This window comes from Camelina sativa, chromosome 12, assembly GCF_030686135.1.
Source record: "Camelina sativa cultivar CO46 ecotype springtype chromosome 12, ASM3068613v1".
NCBI classification, from domain to species: Eukaryota; Viridiplantae; Streptophyta; class Magnoliopsida; order Brassicales; family Brassicaceae; genus Camelina; species Camelina sativa.
Genome location: NC_141891.1, coordinates 1,898,786 through 1,923,857, shown reverse-complemented (window position 1 = coordinate 1,923,857; position 25,072 = coordinate 1,898,786). Strand labels below are relative to the sequence as shown.

The window sequence follows — 25,072 nt, the reverse complement described above, 5'->3', positions numbered from 1 at the left end:
AATATCCACTATCCGATCTGAGTTTTCGTCAACGGTCTTTTCTCTTCCACTCAAAAAAAAAAAAAAAAAAAAAAAAGCAAGGGATTCATGCTTTGAAATCTCCGATCGATCATGCTGGCCAACTCTTCTGTTTCCGTCGAATCACCGCCGAAGTATGATGTCTTCCTTAACTTCCGAGGGGAACAACTGCGGCGCAATTTCGTCAGCCATCTGGAGAAGGCCTTGAAAATCGATGGAATCAACGTCTATATGGACAAAATAGAGACTAAAGGTAATGATCTCAGCATGTTATTTACCAGAATCGAGCAGTCGAGTATTGCAATCACGATTTTCTCAACCCAGTACACCCAGTCACGTTGGTGCTTGGACGAGCTTGATAAGATCAATCAATGCGTCAAATCAGGCAAACTTGTGGTCATTCCCATCTTCTACAAGGTGGACACGAACGATGTGAAAAATATGGACGGAGTCTTTGGTGAGGAATTCTGGAAATTGGCTAAGGCTCGTGAAAGTGAAAGTGAAAAGTACAAAAACTGGAGAGACGCTATTAATGCTGTTTCTGGAAAGGTTGGCTTCACATTAGGCGAGAAGGAGTACGTTATCTTTTGAATTGCCCAATTGACACCACTTTTTGAAGGTTCCGCCCGCTATTAAAGGTTTCTGATTGGTTCTTTTCCACTTGTCTTGCAGCGATGAAGGTGAATTCATCGATCAAATTGTAGGAGACGTGAGGAAGCAACTAACCAACATTTCGATTCATCGGGCAGATGAAGGAGTAAGGCCTGAAGCTGCTTCTGACTCGCCTTCTTCTCTGTTCGGCATCAAAACACGTCTCAAACAATTGGAAGAGAAGTTAGATTTTAAGTGCGAGGATACTCTTACGATTGGTGTTGTTGGGATGCCGGGTATTGGTAAGACCACCCTGATGAATGTGCTGTATGATAAGTTGCAAGAGGAGTTCCTACGCTGTGTTTTTATTCGTGATGTCCGTAATATTAACTTCAAAAGGGATGGGAACATTCTCAAGAAAGAGTTGTTGAGGGTTGATGGCTTGGATCAACAAGTCGATAACATGTCAGATGAATCCTTGAAGGCACTCCTATTAAGTAAGCAATTTATTGTAATTCTTGATAATGTGAGTGACAAGAAACAGATAGAGGTTCTTCTCGGGAGACGTGACTGGATTAAGAGAGGCAGCAGAATCTTTATCACCACAAGCGACAGGTCGGTGATCGAGGGGATGGTTGACGACACATATGTCGTCCAAAGGTTGTCTGGCAGAGACAGCTATGATTATTTCCGCCGCTTTGCCTTTCGTGGTAAGCTTCAGGAGGGAAATTTCATGGATTATTCTAGATTGTTTGTGGATTATGCTGAAGGAAACCCGTCCGTTCTCATGATATTGGGTAATGACCTTAATGGACAAGAAAAGACTTCCTGGGAAAAGAAACATGAAGCGCTGAAACAAAGTCCCAACGAGATGATAAGAATTTTTTTGCGGAAAAGCTATGATGAGCTATGTCAGCTTCAAAAAGATGTGTTTCTCGATGTCGCATGTTTCTTTAGATCAGGGGATGAGTATTACGTGAGGTGTTTAGTGGAGTCTTCTGACACTGAACCCATTGATGCTGTGAGTAAAATAAAGGATCTTGCCAGTAAATTCTTGCTTAACATTTATGGCGGACGAGTGGAGATGCATGATATACTGTATGCATTTGGCAAGGAACTTGGTTCAGAAGATTCGTGTAGGCTGTGGGACCATCAAGGCGTTGTTGATGCGTTGAAGAACAGAGCGGTAAACCTTCGAACTGTTTCATATCTAGTTTAGCAAAATTTGAAGTTCTCATTTTAGTATAAATTAGAACTCGACTTTTAAAAGAAACAGTTACTTGCTAACTTCTTTTCTTTGACTGTTAAGCAGGGAGCAGCCAGCGTGAGAGGTATTTTTCTCGACATGTCTAAACTGAAGAAGAAACTTCCTTTGGACAGTACTACCTTTGTCAAGATGACCAATCTTAGATACCTGAAATTCTATAGTTGCTGTCATCTGAAATGTCAAGCTGATTGCAAATTTAACTTCCCAGAGGGACTTGATTTTCCTATGGATGAGTTACGATATCTGTATTGGCTGAAATTCCCTTTGAAGAGACTTCCAAAAGACTTCAACCCCAAGAATCTTACCGACCTTAACCTGCCTTACAGTGAGATTGAAGAGGTCTGGGAGGGCCTTAAGGTGTGTCTCTGTTTAAGTTAGTTTTCAATGTTATGGCTTTTTAGCTTACTAAATTATACTTGATTGATTTTTCTTCTGTATGTTCATGGCAGGATACACCAAAGTTAAAGTGGGTTGATCTTAGCCACTCAAGAAAGTTAGGCAATCTATCAGGGTTTCTAAATGCTGAAAGTCTCCAAAGATTGAATCTTGAAGGCTGCACGAGTTTGGAGGCTTTGCCTGATGAGATGAAACATATGAAAAGCCTTGTTTTCCTTAACATGAGAGGATGCGAGAAGCTCCGGGGTCTTCCGCATATGAATCTGATCTCTATGAAAACTCTCATCCTCACCAACTGCTCAAGCCTTGAGGAATTCCAGGTGATTTCAACTAATCTAGAAACGCTACACTTAGATGGAACTAAAATTGGTCAACTTCCTGAAGACATGGTGAAGCTCCAGAAACTGATTGTATTAAACTTGAAAGACTGCAAAGAGTTGAGGGCAGTTCCAGAATTCCTGGGGAAGCTGAAGGCTCTGCAAGAACTTGTGCTATCTGGTTGTTCAGGGCTCAAGACTTTTCCAGTTCCCGTTGAAAACATGAAATGCTTGCATATTTTATTGCTCGACGGGACAGAAATTAAAGAAATCTCAAAGATATTTCAGTGCAGTAACTCAACAGTAGAAGATCTGTGCGAATTAAGACGTGGTATGAATGGCTTATCCTCATTGAGACGTCTATGCTTAAGTAGGAACGAAAAGATCAGGAATCTGCAACTCGACATCAATCAACTGTATCATCTGAAACGGCTTGACCTGAAGTACTGCAAGAATCTCACATCAATTTCATCGCTTCCACTCAATCTAGAGATCTTAGATGCACATGGCTGCGACAAACTGAAAACAATCGCTTTACCCATTGCCCTGCTTAAGCTTATGGAGCAGGTTCAGTCTAAATTCATTTTCACCAACTGCAACAATCTGGCACAAGTTGCAAAGAGTAGCATCACAGCGTATGCTCTAAGGAAACTCCAGCTAGATGCACTTAGATGCGATAAAGAGGTCTCATTCCACACCCCATTTAATCGAATTTTTTTAGCAGTTTATGAATTATTCTGTTTTTGTGTTATTTTTGCAGGGAATTGTATCAAAAGCTTTGCTCATCACTTGTTATCCAGGAAGTGAAGTACCTTCATGGTTTAGATATCAATCATTCGGATCTGAATTAAAGCTGAAGTTTCCGCCACACTGGTTTGACAACAGGCTTTCAACATTAGTTCTATGCGCTGTTGTCAAATTCCCTCCCGATGAAATCAACCGTTTCTCTATAGAGTGCACTTGTGAGTTAAATAAACTTGGGACATGTATACGTTTCAGTTGCACTCTTGATGGAGGTTGGATCGAACCACGCAAGATTGATTCGGACCATGTGTTTATCGGTTATTCACACATGACAAAACATCTAGAAGGGTCGTTGAAGTCGCAAGAACATCTAGAAGGGTCGTTGAAGTTGCAAGAACATCTAGAAGGGTCGTTGAAGTCGCAAGAACATCATAAATATGATACTACAGAGGTTTCCATCAAATTTAAAGTGAGAAATGGAGCAGGTGAGATTGTGAATTGTGGGTTAAGTTTGGTGTACGAGGAACAAGACCATGTCGTTGTTGAAGGGAACCGTAATGAAACTAAACGGCGTCGGTTAAGTTAAGTTTGACAAAAAGGTCTTCTTCAGCTTTGACAAAAAGGAAAACTAAACGGCGTCGGTTAAGTTAAGTGGTGTTCTTGAATTGAGGAATTGGGTTTTGTAAACATTGCTCTTGGATTTGATTGGTAACTTTCAACCGCCTCATTTGCATACGAACCATCTTGAAAGTTACCAATCAACAGATGCACATGGCTGCGACAAACTGAAAACAATCGCGTTACCCATTGCCCTGCTTAAGCTTATGGAGCAGGTTCAGTCTAAATTCATTTTCACCAACTGCAACAATCTGGAACAAGTTGCAAAGAATAGCATCACAACGTATGCTCAAAGGAAACTCCAGCTAGATGCACTTAGATGCGATAAAGAGGTCTCATTCCACACCCCATCTAATCGAATATCTTTAACAGTTTATGATTTTTTCTCTGTTTGTGTGTTATTTTTGCAGGGAACTGTTTCAAAAGCTTTGCTCATCACTTGTTTTCCAGGAAGTGAAGTACCTTCATGGTTTAACTATCAAACATTTGGGTCTGAACTAAAGCTGAAGTTTCCGCCACATTGGTGTGACAACAGGCTTTCAACATTGGTTCTATGGGCTGTTGTCAAATTCCCTCAAGATGAAATCAACCGTTTCTCAATAGAGTGCACTTGTGAGTTAAAAAACAAACTTGGGACATGTATACGTTTCAGTTGCACTCTTGGTGGAGGTTGGATCGAACCACGCAAGATTGATTCGGACCATGTGTTTATCGGTTACACAAGTTGCTCACACATAACAAAACATCTAGAAGGGTCTTTGAAGTCGCAAGAACATCATGAATGCGTTCCTACAGAGGCTTCAATCGAATTTGAAGTAAGAGATGGAGCAGGTGAGATTGTGAATTGTGGTTTAAGTTTGGTGTACGAGGAACCAAACCATGTCGTTGTTCAACGGAACTGTAATGGAACTTCTTCAAGAAGAGATTTCTCAGGTAGAAATAGTGTTGTAGTGAGCTTTACTGCTGCGTATTTGTCCGATGCTTTTGAGGTTTATGTGGCCAGGTGTTGTATTCATTATGGCTTATTGTTTTGCTAGATTTTTTGGTAGATGATATTTTTGTCATTACTAAAAGTTACTTGTTTATATATATATGTTGTCGTATATGGAAAATAAAGATTTGTAATAGTGAAATTTGTTACTGGCCGTAAATAATCCGTGAGTTATATACCAAGAAAGAAACAGTCTATGCTAAAACTAAAGAATTTACCAAAAGAGGCAAGGAGCTCCACCAAGCTAATGCAGTTAGTGAGACTCAGTTTTTGGAGATTAAGGGCATTTTCGTGAGATGAAGTGAGCTTCACTACACTTGAGCATACACATAACACAATCATATAACAAAACATCTAGAAGGGTCGTTGAAGTCGCGTATGTGTTCGTACAGAGGCATCAATCGAATTTATAGTGAGAGACGGAGCAGGTGAGATTGTGAATTCTGGTCTAATTTGGTGAACGAGGAATGACATTATGTCGTTGTTGAAGAAAAGAAAGACGACATCGGTTCGGTTAATTGATGTTTTTGAATTTAGGAATTGGCCAATTGGGTTTGAAGCAGGCACTGACTAAGTCAGTGCAACTCCAAAGTATCATTGTTTTTACTTTCTCTTGCCCACACAGGAAAAAAAAAAACCTGATTTTTCTATTGAAAGACGACAACGTGGGTAAAACAGTGATCTCTTTGTTGTCAAGTTCACATTACAGTGTCGTGAGAGAAAAAAAAAAAAAAAAAAAGAAGCTTTTTGACTTATATTTTGGAGGATACACATTGGTCAAGATTCTGAGATACACTTTGATTTCATATTATTTTCCCCAAAAGAGAGAGTAGACTAGAAGTGGTCAGTGGGTCTAACACATTATCCTAAAATAGTCGCATGTTTAGGTATACACAAACCATATAAACACAGATACAAAAACATGTCTATATATACCCCATCATTAGCTTAATTTAAAAGTGCGTAATTGTTCCTAATCATACTCTTACACTTACTGTCTACTTTTTTTACTTACGTGGAGCTCCTCCAATGGTAATAACGCGGAAACAGATGATTTCATCCTTGTGATCGTACACCAATAAGTTGTTCTGTCATGATTTTAATCAAATTCCGCACTAATATGGATTTCAAAAGTATATACTGTGCTTTTTTCTACACTTGATTTTAAGAAATTTTAAATTTTGTTATTAAATAAATGTAAAATTTGTCTTAGTATTGAACTTTTTTATGTTACTTGTAAATTCAGAAAAGATAAACAAAACTGTTTTTTTTTTTTTTTTTTTTGAATTACTAAGAGGTTCCGGGTCTAGGCCCGTACATCCTCTCTGGCTAGGGACCAGAGCATTTTATATGGTCCCCTCCTAAGCGCCGTCCCTCGAACCGGCGACCTCTAGACTTTGCCAGAGAGTCTTTACCAATTGAGCTATCGACGCTTGGTTAAACAAATCTGTTTTCACATGAACCATTTGCATTCTTGACACAATATTTTTTGAATTCGTAGGAAGAAATATAGAAGACAGAAAAAGAGAGAATAGTAATGAAGAGATGAGAGTGGTTTAGTTGGCCCACCTTAAGTATGAAATGGACAAATCACAAGCCTTGTCTTTCCTTCAATCACATCCTTCCCCTTCAAAAGCTACCATCATGTAAAAATCTCCATTGCCAAGATTTTGCCATCTCTTTTCAAAAACGTTCTATAACTACTATGTATCAATAAATTATTCAATTTTGTTTAAAGTTCTTTAGTGTCTCTAATAGTAGACCTATTAAGAGGGTACGGATGTCGATTCAGTTAGATGCTCACACGTTAGCTTGATCTTCTTATTGCGCAGATCCCTTAAAACTTTATTTGTCGTGAAAAACAACAATTTAAATTATTTGACATTTTATCTGAAAAATCAAAATTTTGAAAACTTTAGTAAAACAAATAAGAGTAACAACTATTCTTTGAATTACAAAAACAAAATGATTTAAGGATATATAAGGAATCACTATGTCAAGAGGAATTAGATGAAATCTACATATGGAAATAAGAGAAAGGAAGAAACAAGTAAGGGGCTCTTGGAACGACGACAAAGCATGCCCATCGGACTCCCATCTTGTAAGCCGCACGCTCGACAACTCATAGCCCCACTTTGGGCCAACTCTTATATTTTTTTATTTCTTTGCTCTAAAACCGTTGATCAACAATCGCTTACCCTCTCAAGAAAATCAATATGCTGTTTACATTTAATTTGATGTTCAAATTAGACCACACATAACTTTAAATAAACAAGTTCGTTTAACTTATTTAGATATACGTGAACTCTGCACTATGTAGAATTCAGTTTTATGTTCCAAGATCTTCGTCTCGTTCTTAAACCAAAACCCTAAACTATATAATTCGTTACATCGAACACAAAAATAAATAGCATTTATCTTCACTCATTCACAGCCATACATTATTCTTTTTAACGAAAAACGTATATAAAATTTAAGAAAAAAAAAATCTTCCACACATCTTTATATATGTTATACTCTATCAATATATTCTACCTATATAGCAAACGTTACGCACCATACTGTAGTGTTATCTTTTTATCAAACATGCAAATCCCTATATAAGTCATAGTCCAAGTTAGAACACAAGAATCCACTAATGAATCTGTTCTCTTCTTCTCTATCACTCAATAACGACGAAGAAGCAGTCTCTGCTCCGTTGTTATTGGTCTCTTCGTTATTGTAATGACCGATTTTCTTATCTTCTTCTTGATGACCTCCAAAACCCGAAACTCCTTCTTCTTGGCTCATAAGTTGAGAAGCAACAAATTTATCTAGTGCCCTCCAATCAGTCGTCATCACTGATGTTTTCTTCTTCTTCTTATCTTTATTTTCACTACTTATTAGCGCACTGAAGCTCACATCCTCTTCTAATAACTGTCTTTTGTAGTTATTTTGATTCTTCTCCAATGATGTAATTGACGTCGAGCTCACTGGTCTCTTCATTAGAGGGAGTGAAGGGCTTTCGAGCTGTGGAAGTTGAATGAATTGATCGCAATGGATGAAGTTTAAACCGATATCTGATCCTTCTAGTTCTTGCTTGAACATTAAGTCTTGTGCAAATATATTTTGTTTCTGCTTAGATACGTAATTGAGAGGCTCCACAGCCGAACTTACTCCACTTGGTAATTCATCGTAAAAGTAACTTGAGCTCCAAGTTTCCGTGTTCTTGGCTTGCCCTGTCGTTGGTCTTTTCTTGAACGCTCTACAAACCACCCATCCTTCTTCCTACACATACAATGATGAAAAGGAATGGTTTATTACATTTGGTGTAGATATGCCAAACCTTTAGCCAATGTCAAACAAAAAGAATTAATAATGTTGCTTTTGTTAATTTGTAGTGAGACACAATAAGAGCATGCCTTAAAAGTGTGAGACCACATGAAAGAAAGCTAGCAATAAGCATAGGTACATACTCATATGCAAGCTATATATCAAACGAACAATAATTCTAAATTTCCATTTGGAGATATACGCACACACACATTATTCATAGTAAATACAAAATTTTCCTATCTAAAAACTAGATAAGTGATTTGAAACGATGTATAACTCACTTTTAATACATGTCTTTAGTTAGACGATTTATATATAAGACTTTACCGCCTAAATTTATTTTAAAAGAATGTATTTATATTAAGAGGGAATGAACTTTGGTCAACATGGAACTGAAGTTTTAGGACATACTTTTTACTTTTTGTTTTGTGATTAAAGGTGTAACATTTTACATAAGTCTTAAAGATACTCGACTTTTACCTAAAAGGTTAAAATGTGTCTCATGAAAGAGCTTATGAGACAAACAAAAAGTCTAGTGGCCCCATGACTAAACATCCATGTAATTTCCCATAGAAGATAAAATTTAAAATCTAATTTGAACATCTAGAACAATTATGCTATCTATTTCAAAATGATATCAGGTAAAACGAAAATACCTGAGGAGGTGCATTCTCATCTGACTCTAGCCGGTATTCATGCATGATCCAATCGGTTTTTTGGCCATTAGGGGCTCTTCCTTTGTAGAACACAAGTGTTTTTCTCATACCAATCAGTTTTGACTTGTCGTAAACAGCCTTGTCTCGACCCGTGGCTTTCCAAAACCCAGCCATGGTCGCTCTGTTTGTTCTTGTTCCTGTTGGATATTTCTTATCTTTGTGGCTGAAGAAATACCATTCATTTCTTTCCTCGTATCCGATTCGGCATCTCTCTATCAAATAAATAATAAATGCTCATCAGATCTTTGTATTCACATTGTGAGACTAAGAAAACAAATCCTAAATTAAGTATGCATCATGTATTTTGTAAAAACCTTGTAGATCCCATGGTTCGATTCTGTAGAGATCGATATCTCTTATGACATCAAGATCGATCTTTTGCGATGCGACTTTTTTCCTTAAATAGTAACCAACGAGCTCTTCATCTGTTGGATGGAATCTGAATCCAGGAGGAACACTACATGATTGATCCACTGATTCCATCATTTCTGCACGAAACCAAGTTCAAAACCACAATGAGATCACTATATATAAATGTCATATATACGTATAAATATTGATATAAATGTACATGTGTATATATGCATGCTGATATATATCTTCATGCATGGACATCACAAAGACATGGGATATATATCAGAGAGAAGTCGTGAATAATTGGATTAATATGGTTTCATGGAAGAAAAAGAAAAGAACAAAGAATTATTTGTAATTAATTTAAGTATAATCATCAGCTCATTTGGTGGTTAGTTTCCACTTACCATTTCTATGTTGATGCCCTTAATTAGTTACATGTATTATTTTTGTATTTCTTAACAAGAAGTCCGAAGATGGAACAAGAACATGACAATTAGGTTTAAAGTTGAAGAAATCAAAGAGAAGACATGCATGAGCTTCTGTGACGCTAAAATAAAACGGAAAAGGAGAGTTTTTTCAATGATGCGTTCCTGTTGTAACGTGGTTTATGAATTAATGGTGGCAATGATCATATCAAGAAACTGAATTTTTTTTCTTCTTTTTCTCAACATATATTATTTTATAACAATCCAACCTAGCTGCATTATATATATGATATATACAGCCTTATAGAATACAAACAAAAACAGCTTTTTCCACATCTAAAACAAAACAAAAGCAACAAAAACAAATCATCAAGTCAGAGCAAAAACTTTTATAATGGTTGCAAAGTATATGTCTGTTTTATCTTCATTTTAGAATTGCTTTAAGTGTACACAAGACTGTACTATACTACTGCAGTACTGCTACACACACACATAAATATATACGTACAAAAGCGAATTATATTCAAATACAAATTACTAGATGGTTATCCGAAAAAAAGATATTGGGTTTATACAAATTAACCAGCCTTCATACATGATAAATGAAACTACCTGAGATATTATAGTAATGGTCGACATACAAAAAACATTTTCGATAAACAAGATCGACCATCAATCACACGTCACACATGCAGATAGATAATAAGGAAAAGATCATAGAAAAAAGGATGACAAGAGATCAATGCTCTGGTGGGAAAAACAAAATATAAATGCACATGTAAGTTGATGAGACGATGCAGATCTTTTTGATCATAAAAGCCCGTGTAAATTAGGTTTTACCTTTTTCTTTAACCTGTGGAAGATGTATAGACCAATACTATTTACTCGTTTGAGAAACAAAAGAAACGAGGACTATTAAAGAAGAAGAGGAAGAAGTCAAAGAGATATGGATGTGTAGAAGATGATGATCATCGAGAGAGAGAGAGAGATGATACTGAACTTGGTTATAAGCTTCGGGATATGAAGAGAGAGAGAGTGAGAGAGATTGATGATTCGGTGACATATAAAAAGGTAGAGAGAGTGTGGACCGCTCAATTGCGCGTGGCTTTCTCCATGTCCCCCATTTGCGTACGTCACCCTCCTCCCGCTTCTTTTCGCATCCTTCTTCACTTTTTTTATTTTCTTTTATATAAATTATTCTGTACTACTATATATATAAATATGTCTTATTAGGAGTAAAACGGAGTTAAAGATATCAAAATTATTACCTTTAATTTTTCAGACTGATGCATTATTTATATTTGCTTACATATTTTGAAGAATATATACTTAAAACGCACACACACAAAATAACGTAATGATCCATTTCTTTTCGTCAAAAGTATTCAATTCGATTCATTATCTTGGTCAAAATCGCAATTTCAATAATCAGATAAATATTTGAATTTTTTTTGGTTGTAAAATCAGTATAACTATTTTTATTAAAAAAAAAAAAAAAGAAGAGAAGAAATCATTTTTGGGGGGGGGGGGGGGGGGGGTTATATGTACATTGCATCTACCAAAAACAGCCAAAATAACTCTGACATTCTTTCAGCTTGGTACCTAACTTAGTTTGTACATAGATATCAATAATATGTACCATTTGCAACTTTTTAATTCATATATAAGGACTATAGTTCTTTTCTTTTCCAATATATATATATATATTTATAAACTAGGTTTACTTAAGTTGTTCAAGAACTAGCTAGTTGCAAGTTGCAACTGCTCAATCGTATATAAATTATAGAAAAAATATATACACTAAAATATAAAATTTACCGTCAGACCAATAAGGTCACGGGGTTTTAATTATTTAAGTGTTGCAAACATTCTGACATTCTGGAACATGCCACGCTGGCACAACAGAGGATGTCCCTCTGCCACGTCGGATAAGAATAAACAAAACCGCCCGCTTCACATGGGGCTTTGAGTTGAATTTTACCAAAGCATCCTCACACCGTTGCGTGTTTTGTGAAGGGTATTTGTGTAATTTAATCACTGCTCCAGTGTGACTTCTTCTTCTTCTCCAATGATTTAGCGACAAGAACCAACGAGAAGGGAGTGAACTCGAACCGCAGCCGCTACGTGGCCATCACCCGTTGGCTATTCAACTATTATCTTTACGTAGAAGACAAATAAAGCTGTAGTACCAATTTATATACATATCATGCGAAACAAGAATAAAGTTTTAAATCTTATTTTGGTACCAAAATGATTCGATGTATATTTTGGGAGCGTCGTTGTGACATTTTTCAAAGAATTGTGTTTTGTAGTCCAAGTCATACCCTGTATACGCACCACGCTTCCTGCATCAGTATCACAGTAGTATGCATCTGTTCTTCAGATTTACATATGTCGTGTTGTTAAAATTTTTACTTAAATTTAAACAACTTAAATGTAACTGTTTTTGGTAGAACGTCTTCCTTCTACATATGATATTGACATTGATTGGTGAAGAGGTTCTAAATGACATGCCACCAAAAAAAGGTACAGAAAAAAATCATATAACAACAAAGTGAAACAGTCGACCATGGTCCTGCATGCTTTGGACCTATGCCATTATATACATTTCATCAAACGTGTTTGGACATAACTTGTTGGGCTTCAAAATTGCACTTATTACCGCGCGTTGTTTCGACGTTGACTATTGATTAAATAACAAAAATACTTACTGTATTTGTTTCTAATTAAGTTTTAGACATTTGTGAAACCTGAAAACAAAACTAAATATCTTAACAATAATTAATGATTTGATTTACCATAGTTTGATTAGTTTCCCAAAAATTAAGGTTTTCTTATGAAGTTTGGTCGTTTTCTTAACGAACTCTAACGTTTGACAAACATGTCTCGGAATCAAAAGCTCATTGCACGTGTCAACTGCATGTTTATATTCGGATTGAAGAATTGTTTTTTCTGCACATTTTGTTTTGTTTCGTTTGAAGTTGACGCATGCTTTTTGGAAAACAAATAAATTAATTATTGTAATCTAAACGCATGCTCCTAAACCGCTCTTAAAGGTGAGGAAAAATCCTATTATTCTGTTAGGCTGTGTTACATTAGGAAGAATATATATATGTCTCTTCTCAATTTAAACAAAAACCGTTCGTAACGTTTATTATATATACAGTATTTTGTTTTTCACATAATTAATTGTTTAGATATCAAATGCCGACTATCTAATAGTATTAAACACATACTGTAATTCATTTTGATAAATGGAAATAATTCCTTGTACTTCTTGCTTGAGAGTCAGGTCTATTAGTAATTGGCATGCCGACTAAATCCACTAAAACTAATGTCCCTTTTTCATTTTCTTAAAAAAGGGTTAGATTTTTTTCAAGGTGAAACTTACCTTCTTCACTTTTTGTGTCGGCGGTTACGGTAAAAATGATAATATATACTTGGTACTTTGTAAATGTAATTAGATAGAGAAATCAGAAAATGAAAAATGAGAGAAGAAGAAGAGATCATGTCCACGTAGGACGGTGGTGGGTCGGCCGGCGGTCACTAATCAAGCGGCGGAACTCATCATTCTTCGGTGGGTCCCATCCCTCTTTCCCTGAGTTTTTGGCCGGTGAAATATATAAACCCCTTTCCATAACTTTAAATTGTATATATCTTTGTTCCAAAATATATATAAGTGTGTGCGTGTATTGACAATACCAGCTAGTTTAAACGTTGTTTTAGTGTTAAATGTATCCGGTAGATCCAAATATCCTTATGATCAAGATCAAGTGACGTGTTCGTTTTCTTTTACAGCAAGTGACTGTTTCCACAACTAAACAAAACTATAAGTTTCATCAATATAAAGAGAGAGGGAGAGGGAGAGGTTAGCGTAACCAGCAAAAGAAGATTCTAGTGGGTCACATGAAGATCATTTTACACCCTTGTGAGTTGTAACTTGTAAAACAATAACATTTGTCCAAATTCTTTCTAAGATGACTTGATGAAAATCATTATAACATTTTTTCAAATTCTTTCTAATATCATTTGATAATAAATCATTATGATTTCTACGAATTCTATTGGATCATTTTTCGATTTTAATTATTAAAGAGTCATGTCATGTCTAACCAATTAATAATATAGTTGACAATCCAGTAAACTGTAACTTCAATATACAAATGGATTTACTTAGAACGTAAAGTATGTGTATCTTTGTCGTTGAAATATGTATCTTGACAAATTTTACCTTTGCATCATTATTGAAAACAAGATAATAACTAACTACATATCATAAGCTTAAATAAACAAGTCAATTCTAAATCGCCGTCCTTTATATAAGATGTTTCACATGCACTTACAATAGGAGATAATGATAAAATTGTCATCTTATCTAATGCCGATCTTGAGAAGAAAAAAAAGTTGCACTTGTGAGTCCCAAAAAGTAAATTTCAATTATATATAACTTAGTTCAAGATCGACATGATCACATTAGCTAGTGCTAAGAACTAAGAAAGACTAATAAAAAATAAACCAATTTTTAACTTATCTGGATCACATCTTCAACAATCTTAAACTTATCTATTTAGGTTCACTAAACATTTAGGCAAAGTTTAATCAGATAACCTTTAAAGATTAGTTAGAGTCGTTATATAAACTCTATAATCATCGGTCAACTATAATTCCCTTACTTATTGACGATTAATAAAACGATTATTAGATATATTTGCACAAAAAAAATATATAGATGCACTCATTAGGAACCAGCCGTTGAACGAGAATATGACCCATTTATATATGCCTAGGGGCCGAGCTATGTAAAAGATCTACAAGAAGACATCGACGAACCGTAAGTTACAATTATACACACATACATGTTCTGCTTAAAACTGTTCTGTTGAAGTCACATCTGAAAATATTCAATTTCTTATAAAACTATTTTATTGAAATTTTAACTTGAAAATAATAGCTCTTTCTAATCACGCAACAATCTTGAGATTCACTCATTCCTTTTTGTCTCCGCCCACTAACATAATGCGTCGTCATAAACAAAACTGGCACATATATAATATATAGTTCTCTCATTATGCTTATGCTAGAAGTGTAATCCACAAGCTTCTTTGCAACATTTCTTAGTTTTATTTTCACAATTTTTTAAAAATCTCTATTAATTTATATATAGGATGGTAAATTTAGAATTTCTCCTCCAAGAAATAGAAAAAGGTTATTTAATAGTTAAATTTCTCCAGCAAAATGTATGTAAGCATGGCATGTTATAGTGTTCCCGTGCTAGACCAATATGAAGAAATGTATTAGAGTCCGGTTAACACCGGTTTGACTTATTAACGAACAGCAAAGATCGTACTGTTTGTCGATAGATCGATATTTTTTATATTTTGATGCAACTATAGCACTGATCAACTATGGTTTACACGAGTTACATGGTAACTAATGTCATGTGCTTATACAATTGGAAAGACCCATAGATTGATTTTTGAAATCGTGAAGAAAAAGAGACGATGATTGATCATAATTTATGATAAGAAAAGAGTAGGGATCGATGTACTGTCATAGTATGAAACTATGAATGTGGGTAATTAATAATAATATATGAGAAGATAGTAAAAGTTAAAACGTCATTGATGGGTTTAACAACTGCAAGCACTGATCTTTGCAAGTCATACGAAGCAGATGAGTTTATTATTGAAATGATTAAACAATTTTTGGTAGAAAAAAACACCAATTGTTGATAGATTCGTGCCATGGAGTTGATTAATGGTGATTGCACGTACATGGTAATCATTTATTTAGTAATAATACGGTAGTTCTAAAACTAGTTGGTTATGAAAATATAATTTCATTGGCTTAAAATTGAACGTGTGGCCGTGAACATCTTCCAAGTTCCAAGTGAACTCCAAAATCATGATAATCACAATTTTTTTTTTTATTATTCAAAACAACAAGTAACAATATAATTCATGAAAATCTACAGCACACATCAGTTAGGTTTGGATCTTGGTAGATAATAATATGAAGAATCAAGATGTATTGTTTTCGAAAATCCAAATCAGTTTTGTTTTTCTATTTTGTGTTTCATGGATGGGATATGTAAATAAAGGATCACATGGTCTGCTGGATCTTGGAACATTTGACCCAATATTGGGCTTATAAAGCCTATATCAACGCAATCAGGACCACATGGGTGATGAATGGGGCGTTTAAAAGTTTGATGAAAAATAAAAGGCTTTTTAAAATATTTTTTTCGTTTATGTAGTGAATTTTTAAAATGGCCGCATGCCTTAACAGGCCACACCGCTAAAGTCCACGAACGAAACGAGTTTAACCGCTATTATTGTCTAAATTATGTTTTTATTCAAACGGTGTCGTTTTGGACCCCTCTTCACACATTTGTTGGGTTGTTAAACACTACTATCCCATTCACTTAAACTAAAAATACTTTTTTTTTTGGTAAACATGTGAAGACATAATACTATACTTTCTCAAGTAAAATTATAGAATGGCCAATTTAATTTTCTGTGGATTATTAGTAGGAGACTTTCTCAATATTCCTAAACCGTTTCATAGATCATTCATCGTTTGGATTTCGTTTTTGAAAAAAAAAAAAACAAGATCCACATGAACTCTGACAGTGGACTCGCCACGTGCAAAAACTGACGGGGGGAAAAGGACAGGATCAGAGTCAAAACAGTGCCAGGGTGTACGAACTTTTTTAGGCACGTGACGACCATCAGTGGCTCAACGGTCATATTCAGAATCAGGCAGCAGCAACACCAAATAGGCAAAATACTATCGGCACGTGACAAACAACAAGCCCCCACCCCCACCAATCATCTTGCTCCCTTGTCGTCTCCTTCCCAATCTTTCTTTCTTCACTCCCAGTCCCCACCCCAAACGAGTGTTGTTGTTTGTTGCCTTTAATTTAAAACAAACAAAAATTTCAAAAAAAATCAGTCGCGCATTAGTGATTTTGTAATCTTTTTTTTTTTTTTTTTTGTCATCTGGAATTTTATTGATAAACTTGGTTTACAAACCAAGGTGGATTACAACAGAAAGAAAACCAAATCCCCAAACAAGGGAAACATATGCTGGCGGACTACATGAATGTCCCCAGAGACTAATAGCCACAAGAGGCAAGAGAGATTACAAACTAATGATAATACAAGGAAAATAAAAGGAACTAAGCTCTATAATGAACAAAGGCATGAGAGAATCCCACCAAGCTTCCTTAGAATCCTGTTTATGTCGAAAGAACTAGAAGACCGGAATACCACACACCGAGGACAACTAGAGAGCAAATCGACAAGGAAGAAAGCAGGAGACAAACACGACCAGAGACTCAAATACAACTACTAGCACACCTCACCAGCCGAATAAAGATAGCTAAAAACACTAGGGAGAAGGCAAAAACCTTAAAAACGACAGGAGACAAGCCACGCAAGATCAGCTATTCTTACACGCGGACACTCGTCGAACCAGCTTCAGCCACCTACAGACTTAAAACTGACGACGTCCTCGCAAGAGAAGAAATAGAGAACTAATCCACTGCTTTGACTAAAACCTAACTCTAAGACTTCCAAAAGGAAACTCGAAGGAAGGCTAGTAGGTGACTCAGCAACAAATTAACATCCAAATGGCTCACACCAAGAACGAACCTAGAGCAACAACTAATCTCAAACCAACAAGAGGACTCTAAGAAGAGGAAGAGAAAAATTCCGGATTCAAACCCCCAAGTATATCAACAACCGCAAATTAAGAGACTTAAAAGCTGACTTAACAAGGACAACCTAAAGCCACCAACAAAACAAACTGGGGATATACCAAACGAGCTTGACTTGATGAGAATGTAGCCAAAGGTAACCTAGACACTTTCTAAACAAAGAGACCCAACGCAGCACTACCAAGGACGGGAGAATACAAAGGACAGATGTTACCGGAGAGAAGGCAAAACACATCTCGGCCGTAGTAGAAGCCGAACAAACCGTCTATCATCATCAACGACCAAGGCCAAGGAAAAACCAGATCTGAAAATTCATTCAACAGAAACATCGACGAGACAGGGCAATCGCGGCTCACCATCACGGACCAAAAGGAGACGAACCTCGGTGAGCTCTCACCGATAACGGAGAGAACAAAACCTTGACGCCATTCCGAAACCTTCGAAACCAGATCCGCCGGAGGGGACTGAGAAAGGCTCAACAACAACTAGACAAGAAGGAAGCAAACATAGGACGACCCTCTCACGACTCCGGCGAGAGGCGCCGGTGGCCGGAGAGGTCAGAAACGAGGAGGAAACCTTGGCGGCGGCTAGGGCGAACGAGTCTTCACGAGAGAGAAAAGGGGGTTTTTTTTTTTGCTTGCTCAAAACTCACAAGTTGGTGATTTTGTAATCTAAATTAATTATTAGTTGAATGATGTTTTTTTTTTAAATATGATTAGCAGATAGTACTATCAAATTACACTTCGGCGCGAAAAATCATAAACTTCCTGAAGCGTGTCCCTCCCCCACATGCATCAAATCCGGGTGCGTAAATGACGTTTGACTAAATAAAAAAACAATAATCTCTAGTGGACCACTCGAGTCGACTTTGTAAACAACAACCATTTAATTCGAGTTCTTGGTCCCAACAAAAGACATTAAAGAAGCTCCCAAAGACCAAGTAAATTAATGCTGAATTTTTTAATATTTTTTTTTCTTCACTAAAAATTTAAATCAGGAATACAAAGAAGAAAAAAAAGGAACGGTTAGGCCGGTGAAGGCTGAGAAGTTGGGTCGGCGGAGGAAGGAACGTCGGGACCAACACGGCAGCCTTCAAGCATGAAAACAACATCAGACATTGTTGGTCTGTCTAGAGGATCCGTTGCAGTACAAAGAAGTCCCACTTTTATTCCTAATAAGAACTCTTCCCATTCTGATGATTCTGGATCCAGTTCTAGTAGCCCTGGTTCTAGTAGCTCTGTGACTTGACCTCTCTGAAGCTGTTTCTTTACCCATTTCACTATATCCTCGTCTTGTGTGAACATTACTGGTCTTTTCCCCGTTAGGATTTCGAGTAGGACAATGCCAAAGCTGTAGATGTCAGATTCTCTTGTGATTTCTCCTGATGATGAGGCTTCTGGAGAAACATATCCTAGCGTCCCAGTGGTGGCTGATGTGACGGCTGATCTTGACGGGGATCGTACCGTGAGACGGTCAAGCCCGAAATCTGATAAATGTGCTTCGAAATCAGCGTCGAATAGTACATTCTGTGGCTTGATATCACCATGAACCTATTTGAGATAATGAATGTTAAAACAAAACTGAAACTGATGATGTATACTTGTAGAATGTGATTTAAAACGTAAGAGACTTACCATGCTGGATTGATGAAGGAAACCAAGTCCACGAGCGATCCCGAGAGCTATGAGGTGACGCATTGGCCAGTTTAGGACATGGCCATCTTGGTGGGAAGCTTCTTGGAGCAGAGTAGATAAGTTTCCGTTTGGCATGTAGTCATACACCAAAAGCCTTAAATCTGGTGGACCTGCGTAGTAACCTCTAAGGACAGTGATGTTTCGGTGCTTGACTTTACCGAGGAATTCAGCTTCTTTCTTGAACAAGTTCTCGTTTAAGAGTGAGCCATTGGGTAAGCGGCGGATAGAGAGAACCATTCCGTCATTGTAATTGGCTTTGAATAGCAATCCGTATCTGGTTCTGCTAAGAACATTTTCTTCATCAAACTGTCGTGTTGCTTCGATTGTTTCAGCCAGAGTGATCTTGTTGTTGAACATCACTAGCTTTGGTTCTCCATTTTCTGTGCTTGATCTGCTCGTGCTGCTACGAACTCTACTTCCTGCGCTTGTTCTACCAGGACTTCGTTTCTTCTCTCCAGTTGTAGACTGTTGTTTCAGCTTCTTTCTCCATTTCAAGAGTGTGTAAATGTAGAAGCAGCAGAAGAGTGATAAAAGGAATGCACCTATTGCAGCCATAACTATCATAATAATCATTTTCCTTCTCTTCTTCTTCTCTTCCGCTGTGCTGCTTTCGCATTTTCTGTTTAATGGCTTCCCGCAGAGCTCTGTGTTACCCGAAAATTCTGATGGGTTGTTGATTCTTGAGCCTAACGAAGCTGGAATCTCTCCTTTAAGGTTGTTGCTTGAGACGTTAAAGTACACCAAGTTACTGGAGATAAGGGTGAGGCTAGCTGGAATCTTCCCGGTTAAGTTATTAACAGAAAGATCTAGCTTTGTCAAGTTTGATAACCTAGACAAAGATCCAGGTATGACTCCTGAAAGATGATTGTGGTCAAGTGACAACGAGTTGAGAGACAAGCTCTGCGAGATTTCTGGTGGGATTTCGCCTGACAAGTTGTTCCGACCCATGTCAAGCACCTTCAAACGCGGAAGGCGAGAGAGATCAGCTGGTATATGACCCATTAGCCGGTTAGATCTTAACTCGAGAACTTCAAGAGCAGAGCAGTTCCCAATTTCAGGTGGAATAGACCCAGAGATGTGATTATCTGATAGTGACAGAGAAACCAACAACCGAAGATACCCGAAAGTCTGTGGAATCTGACCAGAGAAGGAGTTGGAGCTAAGGTTCACATACCTTAAACTCACCAAGCTACTAAACCCTTCAGGTACAACGCCAGAGAAGTTGTTTCCCTGCAATGCAATCACTTGCAAGTTGGGCAAACCAGAGAGCTCAACCGGAACCTCACCAGACATATTCTGTTTGCTCAAATCAAGAGCTGTTAGCTTAAACAGATTGCCCACACTAGCTGGTATCTCACCAGAGAATCCATTCCCACTCAAATTCAGAAAACTGAGGTTACTCAAGTTACTGATACTCACAGGAACTTCCCCGGAAAACTTGTTTCCACTCAAATCCAGCTCAGACAGATTCGTCAACGCCATTAACTCTACAGGGAAACTCCCATTCAAGTTGTTTTCACCTAAGTTAAGCCTATCAAGCTGCTGCAGATTCACCAGAGACGAAGGAACATAACCTGAGAAGCTGTTTCTGCCTAAAGACAAAACCTTTAAACCCTTCATGTAACCTAAAAACTCAGGAACCTGACCTTTTAATCTGTTCCCTTCGAAATCAAGAACACCTAACGAACCACATTGCTTAATCTCAACAGGAATCTCACCGGTAAGAGAGTTATTAGCCAACTTCAATTCTTCTAACCTCTTCAAGTTACCAATATCCGGCGGAATCTCGCCGGAAAACAAGTTTCCAGAAACATCAAGATTCGTTAAAGACAAAATCTTTGTTAACCACAACGGGAAAAGACCGGAGATTCGGTTTTCCCCGAGATCCAAGACCTGTAAACCGGTACGACAGTTGGCCGACGTCGTCTCAGGCCGTACGATATCGGAAAAAGCATTGAAGCCTAACTGAACAATCCTAAGCGAAGAGTTGCAGAAGAGAGAAAACGGCACAGTACCGGAAAAATTGTTGGTAGAGAGAGACAGAACCTCGAGTTTCGGAAGAGCACCGTACGCGGCGGGAATCACGCCGCCGATTTCGTTCTCCGACGCACTCAAATGAACTAAGGAGGAGCAGTTTGAGATAGCCGACGGTAATGTCCCTTGCAAGAGATTGAAATCGAGCCACAAGTACTGAAGACTCTGAAGGTTACCAAAACTCGCCGGAATCTCGCCGGTAAACTGATTATATGAGAGATTAAGAAGCTGGAGCTGAGTCAAGTTAGCGAGTCCACTCGGTATCTGACCAGAGAAGGTGTTCGAGGAAACGTCCAAGAACTTAAGACTCGTCGGCAAACCAACGGAGATCTCACCGGAGAGACGGTTACCAGCAACGTTGAAAACCTCAAGCGAAGTGAGATTCCTCATCGCCGGAGGTAGTTTCCCGGAGAGTGAGTTGTACTGGAGAAAGATAGCGAGTAGGCGCGTGCAGTAAGCGAGTGTGGTAGGGATAGTACCGTTCAAAGAGTTTGACCGGAGACTAAGCTTCCGTAACATGCGTAAGCCGGAGATACGATCGGAGATTCGTCCGGAGAGCTGGAGACGAGGAAGACGGATCTCTGTAACACGGTGGTTAGTACAGGCGACGCCACGCCAGTCACATGGAGCTGATGGAGTTGAAGGATCCCATGAAGTTAACGCACCGAGTGGGTCATGGAGGTTGAGTTTAAACGCCGTGAGTGATTCGATCTCTGTTTGAGACTCATCGGCGTGTAAAAGTAACGGCGCGTAAATCACGAGGAGAATGAAGAAGAATAGAGATATACCCATGGCCATATAGTATAGATCTGCTTGAAGTGAATTAGGGTGAGAGAAGTGTCGCCATGAGTGTGAGTTTCAAAGAGAGAGAGAGAATTAACAAAAGTGAGTAAAGTTGAAGTTTTTAAAGAAGAAGCCGAAACAATACATATATTAGTATATTACTAAAAAAAAAAATATTTGTTACAAATTGGGGATACATTATTTTAATCATTATATTGTCCTTGCAATTATTATTTATTTTTATTTTTTTAATATTTTTTTAAAACAGATAAAAATCATTATTTTGTTTTTTTTGGATGGATTTCACGGCGAAGAAAAATATGTTGTCGGCGACGCTTAGATTTGGCTTTACTGTACTCACTATCTTCACGGTGCTATTGTCGTGTTCGGATTTGTCTGATGGATTATTGCAACCTCGTAGGATTTCTCATGGTTTATTCGAAGGGAGCAAGTACTTGACGAGGGATGAGCTCTGGTTCAATCAAAACCTAGACCACTACTCTCCATCTGTAATCAATCTTTCCCTATTTCGATTCCTGTTCGATTTCTATTTTTGGATTCCTATTTGATTTGAGATTTCGTTACTAAATCTTAGTTTCCAATTCGAATTGTTTCTAATTTTATCTCTCAGGATCATCGTAAATTCAGACAGCGATACTATGAGTATCTTGATTTTTTACGGGTACCTGACGGACCTATCTTTTTGATTATCTGCGGTGAAGGTCCTTGTAACGGAATCCCCAATGATTATATATCTGTAAGATATTGATTTTTTTGATTGATTCATCTTTCTCATTGCATATGATTGTTTCTGAAGTTTGCGTTGCTTTTCCTTATATAATATGTAATTTAGGTGTTAGCAAAGAAGTTTGAAGCTGGTATTGTTTCACTTGAGCATCGTTACTACGGGAAGAGCTCACCTTTTAACTCATTAGCCACTGAAAATCTCAAGTATCTTTCATCTAAACAGGCCCTTAACGATTTAGCTGCTTTCCGCCAATATTATCAGGCGAGTTGTTTTCTTGTGGTTTTTATACTCTAGACTAGAAGTGGTTGCTTCTATGATTCAATGAACATGTTTTTGGGATTTTGTTTGTGGATGCAGAACTCTTTGAATGTTAAGTTTAATAGAAGTGGCAATGTTGAGAATCCGTGGTTCTTCTTTGGAGCGTCTTATTCTGGAGCTCTGAGTGCTTGGTTCCGGCTTAAGTTCCCTCATTTGACTTGTGGAAGCCTCGCTAGTTCTGCAGTTGTTCGTGCTGTCTACGAATACGCTGAATATGATCAACAGGTATTAAACTTGAGTGAATGACATGTTTGGTGCGTTTATACAGAGTTCAGTTGCTTATAGTATCAAGATTTTTGTCCCTTATCGTGCAGATAGGTGAGTCGGTTGGACCGGAATGTAAAGCTGTACTACAAGAGACTAACAAACTAGTGGAACTAGGGCTTAAAGTAAACAACAAGGCTGTGAAAGCTCTCTTCAATGCCACCGAGGTCTAGCTTTGCTGTTTCTCTTTCTGCTCTTTGAATCCAAACAATTATGGACGTAACAAGTCTGTCTCTAATATGTTTAAGTTTCTGAAATCTGCAGCTTGATGTTGATGCTGATTTCTTATACTTGATAGCGGATGCACAAGTTATTGCTGTAAGCATTTCATAGTTTTATGATTTTAGTTTTCTTTCTAGTTTAAGATGTTTATAGTCAAGATTTTGGCAGATCCAATACGGAAACCCGGATAAACTATGTGTACCACTTGTGGAAGCTCAGAAGAATGGTGGTGATTTACTGGCAAGTTCTTTGTTTTCATGATCCCTCTTTGCTTATGCTCGGTGTATATATATGTATATGAACAGTGATCATATATCCTACAAGAATAGAAGAACTCGTTTTGTAAATTAAAGATTTTTGCTTATGCATTATATTTGGTGTGTTAATACAGGAAGCATATGCTAAATACGTTAGAGAGTTTTGCGTTGGAGTTTTCGGGCTAAGCTCTAAAACATATAGCCGGAAACATCTGCTAGACACTGCAATCACGTCAGAGAGTGCAGATAGGCTTTGGTGGTTCCAAGTTTGCACTGAAGTGGCATATTTCCAGGTGGCACCTGCTAACGATAGCATCCGGTCCCATCAAATCAATACAGAGTACACACAGTCCCAAGCTTATATGCTTAATTTGTTCTTTACCGTTTCTATTTATCATCGTCCTGCTTATGTTTGTACTAATTTCATAGGTATCATTTGGATCTGTGCAAAAGTCTGTTTGGGAAAGGTGTTTACCCTGAAGTAGATGCAACAAACCTGTACTATGGAAGTGATAGAATTGCTGGTATGTAATGTCGGAAAAACTTTTCGAGCTCCTCTTACACTTGTACACATGCCAACAGTTTCTTCGCATCTTATATTCTCAAATTTGCAGCGACCAAGATCGTCTTCACAAATGGGTCACAGGATCCATGGCGTCATGCATCGAAACAGACCTCATCTCCTGACCGTAAGTCTCCTTTTAGTTTGACAAAAATCACAGAACATAAACTCAGACATAGTCTGTCTCTAGCACTCAGCCAGATACTTTCTCTGCTGGGACTGGGACACTAACAAGTTAATGCTTGACCACACAGTGCCTTCATACATCATCACTTGTCATAACTGTGGCCATGGAAGTGATCTTCGAGGATGCCCTCAATCTCCAATGATCATTGAAGGTACATATTACTGGCCTTTTTTTTCTGTTTCCAATGCCTGAAGTCAAAGACAAGTATTGAAACAGCTAGTTAAAAAATATGATTCCATTTTCAGGTGATTCCAAGAACTGCAGTTCACCCGATGCAGTGAACAAAGTGAGGCAACGTATCATAGAACACATCGACTTGTGGCTCTCCGAGTGTCGTGGAGGGATTAGGAGTTCCATGTAAAGTCACACAAACTCCAGTTCTGCAGATAAATAAAACATCAGATGTATGTTCCAAACTTGTATCTTTGTAACTGTAACCTCTGATGTATCATGTTTCGAACTTTTATCTACGAAACTTTTACAGTTACGCGCATAGTCGATGGCCGTCGAGTCGCATGCTCTTAGCAT

At 37.6% G+C, this 25,072-nt stretch overlaps 4 protein-coding genes across 5 annotated transcripts; 2 read left to right on the top strand and 2 right to left on the bottom strand.

Moving 5' to 3' along the window:
• The first annotated feature begins 69 nt into the window (after positions 1–69).
• Positions 70–5,102, top strand: LOC104729564 (disease resistance protein RPS4). The gene is given in 7 exon segments (XM_019234132.2): positions 70–593; positions 691–1,795; positions 1,922–2,233; positions 2,326–3,156; positions 4,167–4,283; positions 4,362–4,931; positions 4,933–5,102. Coding segments are annotated over 7 exon segments (3,489 nt in total). The 5' UTR covers positions 70–111; the 3' UTR covers positions 5,005–5,102.
• Positions 5,103–7,335: 2,233 nt separating this feature from the next.
• On the bottom strand, positions 7,336–10,792 carry LOC104729563 (NAC domain-containing protein 76). Its single transcript, XM_010448515.2, has 4 exons — positions 10,596–10,792; positions 9,288–9,461; positions 8,914–9,185; positions 7,336–8,209 (listed from the first exon to the last, which is right to left on the bottom strand). The coding sequence occupies exons 2-4, from the start codon at positions 9,457–9,459 to the stop codon at positions 7,523–7,525; spliced, it is 1,131 nt and encodes a 376-aa protein (XP_010446817.1). The 5' UTR covers positions 9,460–9,461; positions 10,596–10,792; the 3' UTR covers positions 7,336–7,522.
• Positions 10,793–18,342: 7,550 nt separating this feature from the next.
• Positions 18,343–22,170, bottom strand: LOC104729562 (putative LRR receptor-like serine/threonine-protein kinase At4g36180). Its single transcript, XM_010448514.2, has 2 exons — positions 19,110–22,170; positions 18,343–19,025 (listed from the first exon to the last, which is right to left on the bottom strand). Exons 1-2 carry the CDS (start codon positions 21,999–22,001, stop codon positions 18,501–18,503), a joined length of 3,417 nt encoding a protein of 1,138 aa, XP_010446816.2. The 5' UTR covers positions 22,002–22,170; the 3' UTR covers positions 18,343–18,500.
• Positions 22,034–25,027, top strand: LOC104729561 (putative serine protease EDA2). Of its 2 annotated transcripts, none has more exons than XM_010448513.3 (12): positions 22,034–22,495; positions 22,618–22,743; positions 22,840–22,995; positions 23,092–23,277; positions 23,367–23,483; positions 23,581–23,634; positions 23,707–23,778; positions 23,930–24,135; positions 24,225–24,319; positions 24,410–24,484; positions 24,612–24,695; positions 24,790–25,027. In XM_010448513.3, exons 1-12 carry the CDS (start codon positions 22,283–22,285, stop codon positions 24,903–24,905), a joined length of 1,500 nt encoding a protein of 499 aa, XP_010446815.1. In that variant the 5' UTR covers positions 22,034–22,282; the 3' UTR covers positions 24,906–25,027. The 2 variants fall into 2 exon arrangements, with proteins under 2 accessions (XP_010446815.1, XP_087333838.1); XM_087477712.1 differs by having other exon boundaries at positions 22,225–22,495; positions 23,707–23,782; positions 23,934–24,135.
• The last annotated feature ends 45 nt before the right edge of the window (positions 25,028–25,072 follow it).

Excerpts from the sequence above, each read along its gene's own strand:
- LOC104729563 (XM_010448515.2), bottom strand. The coding sequence starts at position 9,459 with ATGATGGAATCAGTGGATCAATCATGTAGTGTTCCTCCTGGATTCAGA. Across the intron at positions 9,186-9,287 it reads CGAACCATGGGATCTACAAG|AGAGATGCCGAATCGGATAC; the intron begins GTTTTTACAAAA and ends TTTATTTGATAG. Across the intron at positions 8,210-8,913 it reads ATGAGAATGCACCTCCTCAG|GAAGAAGGATGGGTGGTTTG; the intron begins GTATTTTCGTTT and ends TTGTATGTGTAG.
- LOC104729561 (XM_010448513.3), top strand. The coding sequence starts at position 22,283 with ATGGATTTCACGGCGAAGAAAAATATGTTGTCGGCGACGCTTAGATTT. Across the intron at positions 23,278-23,366 it reads ACGCTGAATATGATCAACAG|ATAGGTGAGTCGGTTGGACC; the intron begins GTATTAAACTTG and ends CTTATCGTGCAG. Across the intron at positions 24,136-24,224 it reads TCCCATCAAATCAATACAGA|GTATCATTTGGATCTGTGCA; the intron begins GTACACACAGTC and ends CTAATTTCATAG.
- LOC104729562 (XM_010448514.2), bottom strand. The coding sequence starts at position 22,001 with ATGGCCATGGGTATATCTCTATTCTTCTTCATTCTCCTCGTGATTTAC. Across the intron at positions 19,026-19,109 it reads TCCTTCATCAATCCAGCATG|GTTCATGGTGATATCAAGCC; the intron begins GTAAGTCTCTTA and ends TATCTCAAATAG.